This window comes from Passer domesticus, chromosome 8 (assembly GCF_036417665.1).
Source record: "Passer domesticus isolate bPasDom1 chromosome 8, bPasDom1.hap1, whole genome shotgun sequence".
Taxonomy (NCBI): domain Eukaryota; kingdom Metazoa; phylum Chordata; class Aves; order Passeriformes; family Passeridae; genus Passer; species Passer domesticus.
The window spans coordinates 10,214,987-10,229,506 of record NC_087481.1 but is presented as its reverse complement, the minus strand read 5'-3'; the positions used below and the strand labels follow the sequence as shown (position 1 = coordinate 10,229,506).

Below are 14,520 nucleotides of genomic sequence, written 5' to 3'. Positions count from 1 at the left end.
GGTTATACTGGAACCACACTGGGAGGGCTGGCATGTGACTAGGATCCAACTGGAGCTTACTGGGATCACATTGGGGTTGAAAGGGAGTGACTGGGATCACACTTTGGGCTACTGGGAGCACCTGAGAGAAACTGGGATCATGCTGCAAGTGAACTGGAGGAACTGGGCAGGACTGGATGCATGCTGGAGGCAGCTGGGATATTCTGGGCATGACTGGGGGATCGCACTGGGAGAGCTGACACCTTCCTGGGGCCACTGGCAGCGCCTGGAAATGACTGCAGACATGCTGGGACAAGGTAGGAAATGTTGGGGGGTTTTGTGGATTTTGGGGGGTTTGGATTTTGGGGGTTTTATTGGTGCTTTGGAGGGGGGGGTGTTTTTTCTGGAGGTGTTTGGGGGTTTATTGAATATTTTGTTTTGGGGTTTTTTTTTGGTATTTTGGGAGGTTTTACTGGGGTTTTGTTGGGGGTTTTCACAATTCTCATAAATTCTGGGGGGTTTATTGGGATTTTTAGGAGATTTTGAGGTATTTATTGGAATTGTGGAGGCATCTAGTGGGATTTATTTGGGGTTTGGGTTTTTTGGCAATTTGGGGTTTTTTTGGGAGTTTTGGTGGGATTTAGGGGAGTTTTGTGGGGTTTTTTGGGTGTTGCTCTGATTTCTTTGGGTCTTAGGGGAGATTTTACAAGATTTTTTAGGGGATATTTTTGGGGTTTCATCGGGATGTTGGGGGTTATTGGGATTTCAAAAGATTTTGTGGGCTTTTATTGGGATTCTAGGGTGTTCTAATAGGATTTTGTGAGATTTATTTCAGATTTCATGAGTTTTATTGGGACTTTTGGGGCTTTTAAGGAGATTTTGATGCCTCTCAGCCATTCCGCAAACCCTGGGACAACCCCAAAGGCCCCAGACGCCCAAATGCCCCACAAAATCCACTAAAAATCCCAACTTCCTCAACAAATTACAATAAGATCCTCCAAAACCCCAGAGAATCACACAAAAAATCCCTGTGAAATCCACCAAAACTCAAAAAACTCCCCAAAATTTCACTAAACCCCCTTAAAAATCAACCCCCCAAAACCCAATAAAATCTCTCAAAATCCAAAACTCCCCAAATCCACAAAACTCCCAAAATCCCATAAACTCCCTGAAACACAGTAATTCTCTCTGAAACCCCAATAATACCCCCTCAACTTCCATCAAAACGCTCCAAAACTCTAAAAAAGCCCTCCAAAAATCCCCCAAAAAAACCTCCTAAAATTCATCAAAATTGTCCCAAATCCCAAAATTGCCCCCCCAAACTCACTGGGGCTGTCCTGGATCAGGGGCACCGGCCGGTGGAACAGGAGCCACCTCAGGGGCCCTCGGAGCTCTGTGGGGAGGGGGCACCATGGGAGACCCCCAAAAACGGGAGGGGGGGGCTGGGAACCCCCAGGATCCCCAAATCTCCCCCGGGAACTCCAAATCCCCCTGAAAAGCCCCCAAGGTTGGCCCAGGACCACCCTGGAACCCCAAAGTCCCCCCAGCACCCCCAGGACCCCCCTCGAGACCCCTCTCGGGACCCCTCCCCACCCCCAGATCCCCCCACAGTGCCCCAGGACCCCTCCCCAGACCCTCCCTGATACCTCACGATCCCCCAGCCAAGACCCCTCCCCAGACCCCGCCCCACACCCCCGGAACCCTCCCCAAAGCCCCCCCAGACCCCCGGACCCTCCCACGCCCCCCCGATCCCCTCTCAGCCCCTCCCGGCCCTGTCCCGGCCGCCTCAGCAGCTCCCGGAGCGCTCCGGCCGCTCCCAGCGCCGCCCCCGCTCTCGGCAGCGCCCGGCACCGGCACCGCCGCTGCGGCTCGCCTCTGATTGGCTGCAGCGGCGCGGGGAGGCGGGCGCTGCTGCGGGGAGCCGCGCCCTCATTGGCTGGTTCGGGGCGGAGCGCGCCGCTATTGGCTGGAGAGCCCGTGCACGCGGCGGAGGCGGGAGATTCAGAAGCGAGCGCGGCTGAGGAGGGCGCCGAGGGGAAACTGGGGGGGTTTGGGGCGGTCTGAGGAGAAATTGGGGATTTTGGGGAGATTGACGGGAAATAGGGGGGTGTGCGGTGGGTTTGGGGGGCATGAGGGGCTCTGAGGGGGCTTTGGTGGGTCTGAGGGGGCTTTAGGGATCTTTGGGGGCAGCTTGAGAGGGTCTGGAGTGTTCTCAGGTGGGTTTAGGGGGATCTGAGGGGAATTGGGAGGGTCTGAGGGGATTTTGGGGGATTCTGAGAGGAGCTGGGGGGCTCTGAGGTGCATCTGGGGGGATTTAGCGGAGTGTGAGGGGATTTCCCAGGGTTTGGGGGGGATTGAGGGGGCTGAGAGGGATTTGGGGCAGTCTGATGGATTTGAGGGGGGTCTCAGGTGGGTGTGGGGTCAATTTTGTGGGGAACTGGGGGGGTCTGAGGCTCCCGGGAAGGTTTTGGGGGTCCAGAGTGATCCTGGGCCAACCTTGGGGGGGTTTTGGGGGTCCCGGGGGAGATTTGGGGGTCCCGGGGGGTCCCAGGCCCCCCCTGAACCGGGGTCTGGGGGTTTTGGGGCGAGGGGGCACAACAGGGGTTCCACCCCCCCCTCCCGTTTCTGGGGGTCTCCCATGGTGCCCCCTCCCCACAGAGCTCCGAGGGCCCCTGAGGTGGCTCCTGTTCCACCGGCTGGTGCCCCTGATCCAGGATGGCCCCACAGAGTCTGGGGGGATTGGGGGGGGGGTTGAGAGGGTGTGTGGGGATTTTGGGGGGGTTTATGTGGATTTTCAGAGGGCTTTTTTGGACTTTGGGGGATTTTGTTGGGATTTATGGAGAATTATTGGGGTTTTGGGGGGTTTTGTGGATTTAGGGGGTTTTGGATTTTGGGGGATTTTATTGGGGGTTTTGAGGATTTTTGGTGGGGGGAAATGTATTGAAATTTCTCTGATTTTTTTTTAAATTTGGGTGGGTTTCATTGGGGTTTTGTGAGATTCCCTGGGGTTTTGGAGGGTTTTATTGGGATTTTTGGGGAATTCTGGGGGGGCTTTAGGGTTGTTCTCAGGTGTAGAGAAGGGGTGAGAGGCACCAAAATCTCCTTAAACACCCCAGAAATCCCAATAAAACTCATGAAATCCGAATTAAATCTCACAAAATCCCATTAGAACACCCTAGAGTTCCAATAAAAGCCCACAAAATCTTTTGAAATCCCAACAAACCCCCCAGAATCCCGATTAAACCCCACAAGTGCCCCCAAAAATATCCCCTAAACCATAAAAAGCCCCACAAAATCCCCCCCAAGACCCAAAGAAATCATGGCAACACCAAAAAGACCTCCCAAAAAACCCCCAAAAATCCCAAACCCTCAAAGAATCCCACTAAATGCCCCCACAATTCCAATAAAATTGCACCACGCGTCCAAAATCCTGCAGAAATTCCAATAAAACCCACCAAAAATTCCAAAGAATCCCACCAAATCCCAGTAACACCTCTCAAAACTTAAAAAAACCCCAGAAAAATATTTCACTAAACCCCCAAATACCTGCAGAAAAACACCCCCCCAGAGTGCCAATAAAACCCTCCGAAAATCCACAAAACCCCCCAAAATCACCCTCCAAACCCCCCAAAATTCCCCAACTCCCCCCAAACCAAATAATTCTCTCCACAAACCCCAGTAATTCCCAGCTGTTCCCAGTGTGGTTCTATCACTCCACTATGGTTACAGACACTCCCAGTATGGTCCCAGTTGGACCCAGTTGCCCCTGCTCTAGTCCCAGTCACTCCCCAGATGATCCCAGTCCCTCCCAGCACAGTCCCACTCACTCCTAGTTGCACCCAGTGTGGTCCCAGGTCTCCCCATCATGGTCCCAGTCGTTCTCAGCGTGGTTTCAGTCCCCCCAGTACGGTCACAGACACTCCCAGTATATCCCAGTTGCCCCCAGCAGGTCTGCAGTCATTTCCAGGTGCTGCCAGTGGCCCCAGGAAGGTGTCAGCTCTCCCAGTGTGATCCCCCAGTCATGCCCAGAATATCCCAGCTGCCTCCAGCATGCATCCAGTCCTGCCCAGTTCCTCCAGTTTGCTTGCAGCATGATCCCAGTTTCTCTCAGGTGCTCCCAGAAGCCCAAAGTGTGATCCCAGTCACTCCCTTTCGACCCCAATATGATCCCAGTAAGCTCCAGTTGGATCCCAGTCACATGCCAGCCCTCCCAGTGTGGTTCCAGTATAACCCCAGTTGCTCCCAGTCAGGCCCAGTATGGGGGATGATGTGCAGGGTGTGTTCCCAGTCGCTCTCAGATTCTCCCAGTATTAGTCCAGTCCCTCCCAGTATGGTCCAAAGATGAGCCCAGTGTGCTCCCAGTCCCTGCCAGTATGAACCAGTTGTGCTCCACATGGTTCCAGTGGCTCTCTTTCACCCTCCCTTTTGTTCCAGTCACTCCCAGTATCTCCCAGTGTATCCCAGGTCCCTCCAGCATGTTCCCAGTCCCTCCCATAATTCCCCAGTATGATCCCATTTGCTGCCAAGCACTCCCAGTCAGCCTCAGTGCGTGGCCCTCACTGCCAGGATGATCCCAGTCACCTCCAGCGTGATCCCAGCTGATCCCAGTAGAAGCCCAGTTGTTTCCAATCCCTCCCAGCATGCAGCCAGCCACTCCCAGTTGCTCCTGTCATGATCCCAGTTGCTCCCAGCTGCTCCCAGTCACCCTCAGCATAATCCCAGTCACTCCCAGTAGATCCCAATTGCCCCTAACATGGTCTCAATTGCCTCTGCAGGCTCCTGCTCCCTCCCAGTATGATCCCAGAATGACATCAGTACAAAGCCAGTACAATCCAAGTGTGATCCCAGTATGATCCCAGTACAAACCCAGTACAGTCCCAGTCACTCCCAGTATGATGCCAGCAGAGCCCAGTCCCTGGCAGTGCTGCCAGCGCTGGGATACCGCAGCCCTCTGTGCGTTCCCCCCTCCCGGATGTGCCGAGAGGAGCCCCAAGGGCTGGCAGTGCCCAGGCAGGCTCCCCAGCAGGGCCCAGTTTGGATGTGGGGCCCCCAGTTGTCGCAGTTTGCCTCTCCTTTTGCCCGGGCCGGCTTCCCCCCTTCTCCGCAGCGGCCGGGAGCAGCCGAGAGCCCCGCGCTGCCCGTGCCGAGCTGTGCCGGCTCCAGCCCCGCTCCTGCCGCGGGCTGCGAGGGCTCCGGGAACGGGGCAGCGAGGGCGTCGCTGCTGCTGCGGGAGGAGGAGGAGGGAGGGAAGGGGAGGGATGAAGGAGGAGGAGGAGGCGGGATTAGAGAGGAGGAGGGTGGGAGGAGAGGTGGAAGAGGAGGGGGAAGGCAGAGAGAGAGCAGCCACAGAAGGAGAAGGAGGTGTGGTGAGGGAGGAGAAGGATTAGGAGGAGGCAGGGGGATGGCAGAGGAGAAGGGGCAGGAAGAGGAGGGACAAAGGCAGATCAAGGCTGAGCAGCAGGAATCATGTGGTCGAGCCCTCCGTGCATTCGCAGCCCCCACCTGTGGGATCATCGCCCCCATGGCGCAGGTGAGCGGGGAGGGGGAGCTTGGCCCAGATATCCCGTGGGGTCCCTGGGCTGGGATTTTTTTGGGGGGATGTTTGGAGAATGAAGAAGTGCAAGGCTGAGCGGAAAAGGCCCCTCGGGGGGACATCGGGGGGTGGCGGTGGCGGCTGGCGGCAGAGGCAGCCTGGAGGAGCAGAGCCCTGTGTCCCCCAGGAGCCGAAAGTGGGGAGCCCAGAGAGGGGGGAGCGCCGCCATTGGCGGGAGCCTGCAGAGGCTGGAGAGGGGCAGGGGGGACTCCTTGGAGCCCCTGCAGCCCAGAGCAGAGAATGAGGGGAGAAGGGAGCCCAAAAGGGAGCCCAAAAAGCCCGGGCACCCCTGAATGGGCAGAGCAAAGAGGGAGCAGCTTTTGGGATTGCTGGGACTGCCAGCAGCCTGGAGAGGGCGGGCACCGAGGAGAAGGGGGACCCCCAATGCAAGCGTAACCCCAGCAGCTGGGACAGGGGGAACTCCGAAGAGCAGAGGGGAGGGACAAGGGACAGGGAGCTCTTGGTAGGATTTTTAGGGCTGAACCTTGGTGTTTGGGAGGTTTTTCTGGAGCCCAGATGGCCTGTGACTTCTCGAGGTGGGCTCGGGCAGACGGACCTTCAAATTCAACGTGCTCATCCCTTCTTTTCCTCAAACCATAATTTCTCATTGCCAACCCCTGGGAGGCTGTGAGAAAGAGGAAAATGCCCTTGGGACAGTGAGGCAGGTGAGGAGGAAGTCAGTGCCCCTTTCCCCCTCCCTCCTGCTCTATTTCCCAGCTCAGCACAGCAGAACCTCGTGGCAGAGGCCGTTTTGAGCGGCTCCACAGCGCAGGAACCCAACGGGCAGGAAAAGCCCCGGAGATGCCGCACGAGGAGGGGCTGCAAACGCAGATCACGGGGATCTGAGGAGGAAAGACCCACCCTGGGCCGGGAAGGCGGCCGGAGATGGAGCCAGAGCTCGGAGCTGGTGCTCCATGAGCAGCTCCATGATGGGGAGAAGCCCCACAAGTGCGAGGAGTGTGGGAAGAGCTTCAGGTGCAGCTCCAGCCTGATCAGGCACCAGGTGATCCACAGTGGGGAACGGCCCTACGAGTGTGGGGAATGCAGGAAGAGCTTCAGACTTCGCACCAACCTGATCTACCACCAAAATATCCACTCTGGGGAGAGGCCCTACGAGTGTTCCGGGTGTGGGAAGGGGTTTCGGATCCGCTCCCATCTTTTCTGGCACTATCGGATTCACACAGAGGAGAGGCCCTTCTGCTGCCCCGACTGCGGGAAGGGCTTCAGGCACAACTCCACCCTCGTCACCCACCGGCGCATCCACACTGGGGAGAGGCCAGTGAGTGTCCCCAGTGTGGGAAGAGCTCCTCCAGCAGCTCTACATTGACCCAACACCAACGGAGGTACTGGTGAGGGAAGCCCTGCGAGTGCCCCGAGTGCGGGAAGAGCTTCGTGTGCTGCTCCAGCTCCATCCCCCCACTGCAGGACCCACGCTGGGCACAGCGCTGGTGGCCCACACTCCCTGTGATCCATGGTGGGAACATGTAGCCATGATATTTTAGGGAAAAAGCCTCTGCTGGGATTTTTCCTGTCCTGAGGAGCTGAGAGCCTCAGGAAAGAAATGTAAACAATAACTGTCTGCTGCTGTGGAAGGCCACAGGTGCATCTTCCATTGGTCCATGTGGATTGTTTTCAATCAGTGACCAATCACAGCCACCTGTGCCAAGGCTGTGAGCAGTCACAGGATTTTTGTTATGCATTCCTATTCTATTCTTGTCTTTGTAGCCTTCTGATCTTCTTCTCTCTGTTCTTTTTAGTATAGTTTTAATGTAGTATTTTAATATAATATATAACATAATAAATCAGCCTTCTGATGAAAATGGAGTCAAGCCTCGTGTCCTCACACAAAGGGCAGCCTAAACAACAATTGGTGACCCCTGGACCTGTGAAATTGATGGCAACCCCAGGAGTGACCACAGAGTCCAGCCTGGAGCTGAAGAAACGAGACCCTGAAGATGGGCAGAGTTCACAACCAAGGCAAACAGGAGAACCTGTTGGACTTTCCTGGACATTGTGTCCAGAGACCGCAGAGCAGCAGAGCTGCACAGCTGGATCCACAAGGACACTGTCTAAAGGTACTGTTATTTTTTCCCTTCCTGAAGATCCTGCCATTCGCAGAAGGTTGGAGGAAAGTTGGAAAAACATACCTTCGGTTGCTCAGGTTCCGTTTACTGCGTCAGAGAAGAAAGTTATTAAACTCTGGCACAGATGGGGACACGAGAACGGAGTTAATAGTGTGTGGGAGAGACTGTGTTATGAGTTTTTAAGATGGGCAAAATTTCATAGATTTTTTACAAATGTCGTATACTCCCTTGATTTAGATCTTTGGGAGTTCATGGACGCTGCTTTTGAGTGGACAAAGGACCAGGGTGTTACACTCCCAACAATGTATGGAGTGCACCTATGGCTCTTATTCTGTATTTTGGAAAAAAGGGAGGCTGCAGGGGACATTGTGGCTCGGTGGTGCGGTCGCGCTCCGTTTCCACCAGGTTCGGCACGAGAGGAGCCTCTCAAAGAAGACGAACCGCGGGTTCGCAGCCCCCCCGCATTGCCCACAGCTGAGCAAAAGTTTTTCTCCGCTCCCTTGGAGCATGAGCAGGCAGAGCTGCCTTCCCCCCCCGCTCTTTCTCTTGGGGGGGATGGGGAGCCAGCCCTGCCCGCTTCGCCGCGGAATTCTCCGCTCCCCCCACTCCGGGGGGACGCGGGTCCGCCTCAGCCGGCCCCCCGGGAGGCGCTGGACCCCGCGGCTCTGCCCGCGATCCTGCTGTTCGGGCCGGCTCCGCCAGCTCTGATGGCTGCGCCTGTGCTGCAGTGTCCGGACCTAGAAGGAGACTCGGCCGCTGCGCCCAGCCCGGCGGGGGATGCGCCCCCGCGGCCCGTGCCAGTCCCGCTGCTCCCTGCCAACCCAATTGCAGTGAAAGAGCATGCCAAGAATGGTGCTGAGCCCATGGGACCGTCTCAAGAGCCGACACCAGCGCCCGTGCTGCCCGCACCACCCACCCCAGTTGTCCCGCTGCCTTCCAGAGCTCTGACCTTCGCATCAGACCCTGTGAACAGTCTGTCCCTCCGTGGAGAGGGCACGGCCCGCCAGCTCACCGCAGGAGCAGTTTGGCTGGCTGTGTTCAAAATCAGTGTGGTTTCTGGGTCATTTCGCGTGTGGTCGGGGGCTTCTCCCTAGGGGTTGGGGTGCCTGCCTTCCCCCGAGCGCCCCAGCGGCGTGGGGGAGTTGGCTCCTGTGGCATCTGCCTCTTGTTCCCAGCCCAGTGGGGATGGGGGTGCCGAGGGGCAGAAAGCAGTAGCAGTGGCATTTGCCTTGCAGGAGCAAGAGACACAGAGCAAAGCAAGCATTGCTCGCTTGCTCTGGGGACAAGAAACCCTCACATCTGGGATGACAATACCTGAGAAAGCTTCTCTTCCCGAGCTGCCGGTGTGCACCGGTGCTGCTGGGGGGAGGAAGCATTGGGTCATTTCTGCTCTGAAGACACTGGCAGCATGGTCCTGCCAGGTTCTGAGCACACAGAGCCCACCTCACAGGCCGGTTCTGGGCCGTTTGGCTCATTTCCCTGGGCCGGGGCCACTGCCCCACCCAGTGCTCAGTTTGGGGACTTTGCTTTCCCCACAGGGACCTGGGCCACCATTCTGTGAGCCAGGTCTGGGTTCTCTGGTCCGCCCACCAGGACCAGGGCCACCTAAAGGTCCTAGAGACCCTCTGCTGCTGCTCTTCTTCTTTCGGAAAAAAAAAAAAAATTAATAAAGAAAAGTGGAAAGAGCTAGCAGCTCAAAAGCATTGAAAAGCCAAAAATTAGCCTCAGCCCAAGTGGTTCAGTAAAGGGCTGTGGCCAGGGCATTCCAGAATTTTTTCTCTGAATTGTTTCATGACTGTCAATGAATTGTTAGATAATTCTTGTTTTCTTTAGCAGTTCTTTGTTTCAGAATTCTGCAAGCCTGCTTCAGGACCAAAGGGGATTTCCAGAGATGTCAAAGAAGAGCATCTTCAGTCCATGGACTCTGTCCTGAAATTCAGCTGTTTGGACTTGAAACAATGAACTTTCTTTGCATGAGTTTTTGCATTGTCGTATTTTTTAAGATTGTTTTAGTGATATGATAGAATTTGATGTTTTACAGGTGAAGAATTTCCCTGACCATTCCACATCAGCAGATGATTGAGATTTTGATTGGCAACAGATGAACCTCAAGAGGTGTTGTTCTCTCTTCTGCAAAGTCCTAGTAGAAGAGATTGCAAACATTTCTTTTTCTATTTAATTTAATAATTTAAAAGCATGAGAGGTTGCCATGATAATTTTAGGGGAAAAGCCTCTGCTAGGATTTTTCCTGTCCTGAGGAGCTGAGGGCCTCAGGAAAGAAATGTAAACAATAACTATCTGCTGCTGTGGAATGCCACGGGTGTATCTTCCATTGGTTCATGTAGGTTGTTTTCAATCAGTGACCAATCACAGCCACCTGTGCCAAGGCTGTGAGCAGTCACAGGTTTTTGTTATTCATTCCTATTCTATTCTTGTCTTTGTAGCCTTCTGATCTTCCTCTCTCTGTTCTTTTAGTGTAGTTGTAATGTAGTATTTTAGTATAATATATAACATAATAAATCAGCCCTCTGATGAAAATGGAGTCAAGCCTCGTGTCCTCGCACCAGGGATCTCAGTTTAAACAAGAATACGGATCTTCCCCTCTATCTTTGCCATGAACATCATTCACTCTAATATTTCATGACCCCCTCCTTTAGGTGTTTCCAGCTCTCCTTTTGAAATGGCCATGTCTAAGGACATCTCTTCATTTAGAGCAGCTGGATCCTTGTCCTTCGCATTGCTCCCAGAAGTCTTCCTCCAGATGCTCTCTGCTGATTCCAATGTGTCATCCTTGATTGGCTTCATGATTTGAGCATTAGGGAATTGCCCAATCTTTCAGAAGTTTAAATACCTCCTTAGCCAGCATCTTAGTTGTAGTTTTATCTTTTCCATCACCTCTTTTTATGTTTTTGTCTAAAATCCTTCCTGTAGGGCAATCCATTGTGGATGGTGGACATGTCAGAGGTTGCTGGGATGTCACAAGAAACTGAATGAAGGCTTTTGATATTTATTAAATTTATCATGTTCACATTTTTTGTTTTCCATGAACAGAAACCTTCCTGTGCCTCTAGTCTCACCAGTTCCTGACCTCCAAAGGACACAAATCTGATGAGTTGTGGTTCCCACTCCAGGGGCTGCTCTTGGACCTCCCTCCATAGCCAGAGCAGAGCTCCCTTGTCCCACAGTGCCTGGCAAAGGAGGGATGAAGGAAGCAGGACAGGCTGTGGGGATAAGGGGCAAGGTAGAGCCAGGGGGAAGAATGACTTTTGCATTTGATGAAGCTGTGCCTTCCCTTGGCTTTGTTGGCTGACAATCAATGAACATCCCTCTGTGTCTCGGGCAGCTCCTTCTCCAAGGAAAGCAGATGGGAGCTGGAGCCAGGGAGCTGAAAGCTGCAGGTGCAGCCTGGGCTGGAGGGAGCTGAGATTTGCACAAGGCTGCTCTGAGTGCCAGGGCTTGGATGGAGGAAATGGTGGGGTGGGGGTAGGGACAGAGTCTGATTGATTGTCAGCCATGAAGGGTCTTGATTTTCAAATCTATTCAAACTGCATGAGGAGGTACTTGGATTCAGTGCCAATTGGAGATTGCACATATCAATGAATTAACATGGAAAAGAAACCTAAACAGGTCCTAAAAATGTTTTCTCATTGTCTTTTTAAATATAATATATTCAGTTTGAATAGGCTTCTGAAATCTGTCTAATTAACCACAAATGATTTGAAAACTTAAATCAAATTGTTCCCAGAGGCTTGGCTTGTTAAGGGGTTCTCAGTGTTAATGAGCCCTGGGACACTGAATTCCTGCACTGAAGAGCTGAAGGCTGAACAAGCCTCTGGAGCAGTGAAATCCAGCAGCAGCCTCCAAGTTGCTGAGGATGTCAGCAGCCCCCACTGAGGCCATCCCTGCCCAGAGACCGTGCGGGAATGGGCAGACAAGGAGAGCGTCCCTGGGGCTGGGCCAGCAGAACTCAGAGGCACCAGCAGCTCCAGCTGGGCAATGGAGTGTGGAATGTGGCTGGGAAAGCCCTGCCTGGGCTGTGCCAAGCAGGACAGAAAAGCCCTGACTCCCATCCTCCAAACATCTCTCTCAGTGAGACATTTAAAAAGAATTACAATTGTTAGTGTATTCTGAGTTGGATGTACTGTAGAAATACTATGAAGTGATCCTGAAGAGCTCAGAACAACCAAACAGCCTTTACTGGGAAATTTAGAAAATCAGATGACTTTTGGAAGAAGGTTTAGTATGACATTGAACCAACAAAAAACACTTCTCAAAGCATTAATTTGGCCTATTCAACTTGACAAACTCTAAGCCTGTTCAATTTTAATTAAAGTCAAATTTTCCTAGAGGGCATATAAAGTAGAAGTAGACACAGAGAGAGAGAATGAGAAGTAAGAAATATAGAGACAGGCACACACAGAGCTACCAACTCCTGTATTCCAGCACTGTTCAAATGGAAATTCCAAGAGGAGGTAGGGTCAAGATGTGTGCTTGCCTTGTGGTCAGCCTTCAATAGCCCTGGTTCTTCCTGGGCCCTTCTCCCAGGTGGGACTTGGGCTCATTTGGTCACTCAGGAGCTGGGCTGGGGCTCCTGTGGTGGCTGGGGCTCCAGAGGTGGCTGGGGAGAATTGCCTGTGCTGTGCCAGGGACTGGCAGACACTGCTGGGTTGGGATAGAGGCTCTGGGGGGATTGGGATTCCAGAGCAGGGCAGTGCTGGGGTTCCAGTGCAGGGCAAGGCTGGACCTGCTCTTTCCTCACCCACACATGGAATATTTCGAGAAATTCAAAAATTTCCAGTCTCTTCACAAATAGGCAATGTTGGAGGTGGAATCCCAATTCTGGCGATGGACACCTGGAGGACAATGACAGTACTTTTCCATAGGATTGAAAGCCCCAGTTCTTGGTTCATTTTTTATTTGATTGCTGGGATTTTGTTTGGTTTTGTTGTTGCTGTGTTTCCCTGGTGTGCCTGAAGTGTCCAGTCAGAAGCAGAGTGACTCTTGCCAAGTAACTTTGTGGTGCTGTCACTTAATATTAAATCTGGTTTCTGCTGATCTCTTGCTGGGGATTTTTTCAGTGCTCTCAAGCCCTCATTTGTAACAGGGTGAAGGAGCCCTGGCCCAGGCTCTGGCCCTGGGGGACATGGGGATGCTGCTGGGGGGTCCCTGTCCCCCTGTCCCACAGCCCCGGCCCCCCGTCCCCGTGTCAGGCTCTGGGGTCGATCTCGTGGAACATCCTCTGGGGGAGGCTGCAGTGCCGGGGGCGGGGGGACCGGGGGGGACAGGGGACCCCACTGTGCACGAGCAGGGTTGGACTGCTCTGGGGGAACTGTGAGGGGGGCTGGGGCAGAGTGACGTCCCAAGTGACCTCACACAGCCCCTGTGATGTCACACAGCCCCTGTGATGTCACAGCCCATATTATGATGTCACAGATAATGTTGTGATAACAAACAACTGACCCTGGGATGTCACACAGCCATTATATGTCACAGGGTGGTCTCTGAGGTCACTGTCCCTCTATGATGTCACACACACAGGCACCCGGTGATGGCAGAATCCATTCTATGATGTCCAGCCTATGATGTCACAGAGCCTACTCTGTGATGTCACAGCCTGCTCTGTGCTTTCACAAAGCCCCCTCATCATATCACAGGGCTAGTGCTGGGTTATCACTCTCTGATACCATAGAGCTGCACTGTGATGTCACAGAAGACTCTATGATGTCACAAACTCACCCTGTGTCATCACAGTCTGTTCTGTGATGTCACAGCCTGCTCTATGATGTTACACAGCCACCCAGTGATGTCACAACCCACTCTCTTACGTCACAGAGTCACCTTTCATGATGGCACAGTCTACTCCATGGCCTCACATCCTATTCTGTGACATCACAGCCAGCTCTGTGATGTCACAACCCTTTCACTGATGACACAAAACCCTCTCTGTGATGTCATGCTGCCACTATGTAATGTCACAGCACACACTTTCACCACACAGTCCTCTCTATGATGTCATACAGCCATGCCATGATGCCACAGCCTGCTCTGTGTTGTCACACAGTCTCCTCTATGATGCTGCAGCTGCTCAGTGACCTCACACAACAAACTCTGTGATGTCATAACCCAACCTGTGACCTCACACAGCCCACTCTGTGCTGTCACACAGCCCCTTGCTGACATCACAGCTGCTCTGTGCCTCTAGGACACAGCCACAGAGGTGCTGCTGTGACACAGCCCCCTCTGGGACATCCCCCAGCCCCTGCCAGTGCTGAGCCCCTGTCAGCTCTGGCTGTGCCCTGCTGGTGTCCCTGAGCTGCCCTGGCAGTGCCCCAGCCCTGCTGGGCTGTGCACAGGAGCTGCTCCTGGCCAGAGCTGTCTCTCTGCAGCGCTGCCCTTGCCAGGAGCTGCCTCTGGGCCAGGAGCCCGGCCCAGCTCAGCAGCACAGACACAGCAGCAGGACTTGAATGACCCTCTGGGGCTTTGGTGCTCTTTGCATCAGACTCAGTCCCTCAGTGTGTGCTCAAAAAACTTCTCAGGGACTCAAAAGGGAGTGAAACACTGAAGTTTCTCATACTTAAAATAGATCCTTTTGAGGGACAGGACTGAAAAAGTATCCCCATGTTCCAGGTAAAGCAGAACACTGGAGGCAGTGATGACAGGTGGGGACAAGCAAGGGAAAGGTGTTTCTGATGCTGAGCAAACCTGCACCTGTGTCCCTGCAGGCTGTCGTCATCCCCCGGATGCCCCACCTGGCTGTCCCCTTCCTTTGATGACAGCTCTGCCTCCTGCCTGCCTCTGCCTGCCCACACAAAGCCTTGGGCTGCTCCAGCCTCCTTCTGGGGGACGTGCTGCACCACAGCCCTG

The 14,520-nt window shown here is 53.8% G+C and overlaps 1 protein-coding gene across 1 annotated transcript in view; it reads left to right on the top strand.

Annotated features, from left to right (window-relative positions):
- Positions 1-5,500: 5,500 nt before the first annotated feature.
- Positions 5,501-14,520, top strand: part of LOC135305588 (zinc finger protein 436-like) — a gene marked incomplete at its 3' end in the record, with an annotated part of 81,437 nt that continues 72,417 nt past the window's right edge. Inside the window, 3 exon segments of the mRNA XM_064429325.1 lie at positions 5,501-5,509; positions 6,495-6,851; positions 8,289-8,628. Of these exon segments, the coding sequence (XP_064285395.1) occupies positions 5,501-5,509; positions 6,495-6,851; positions 8,289-8,628 (706 nt within the window).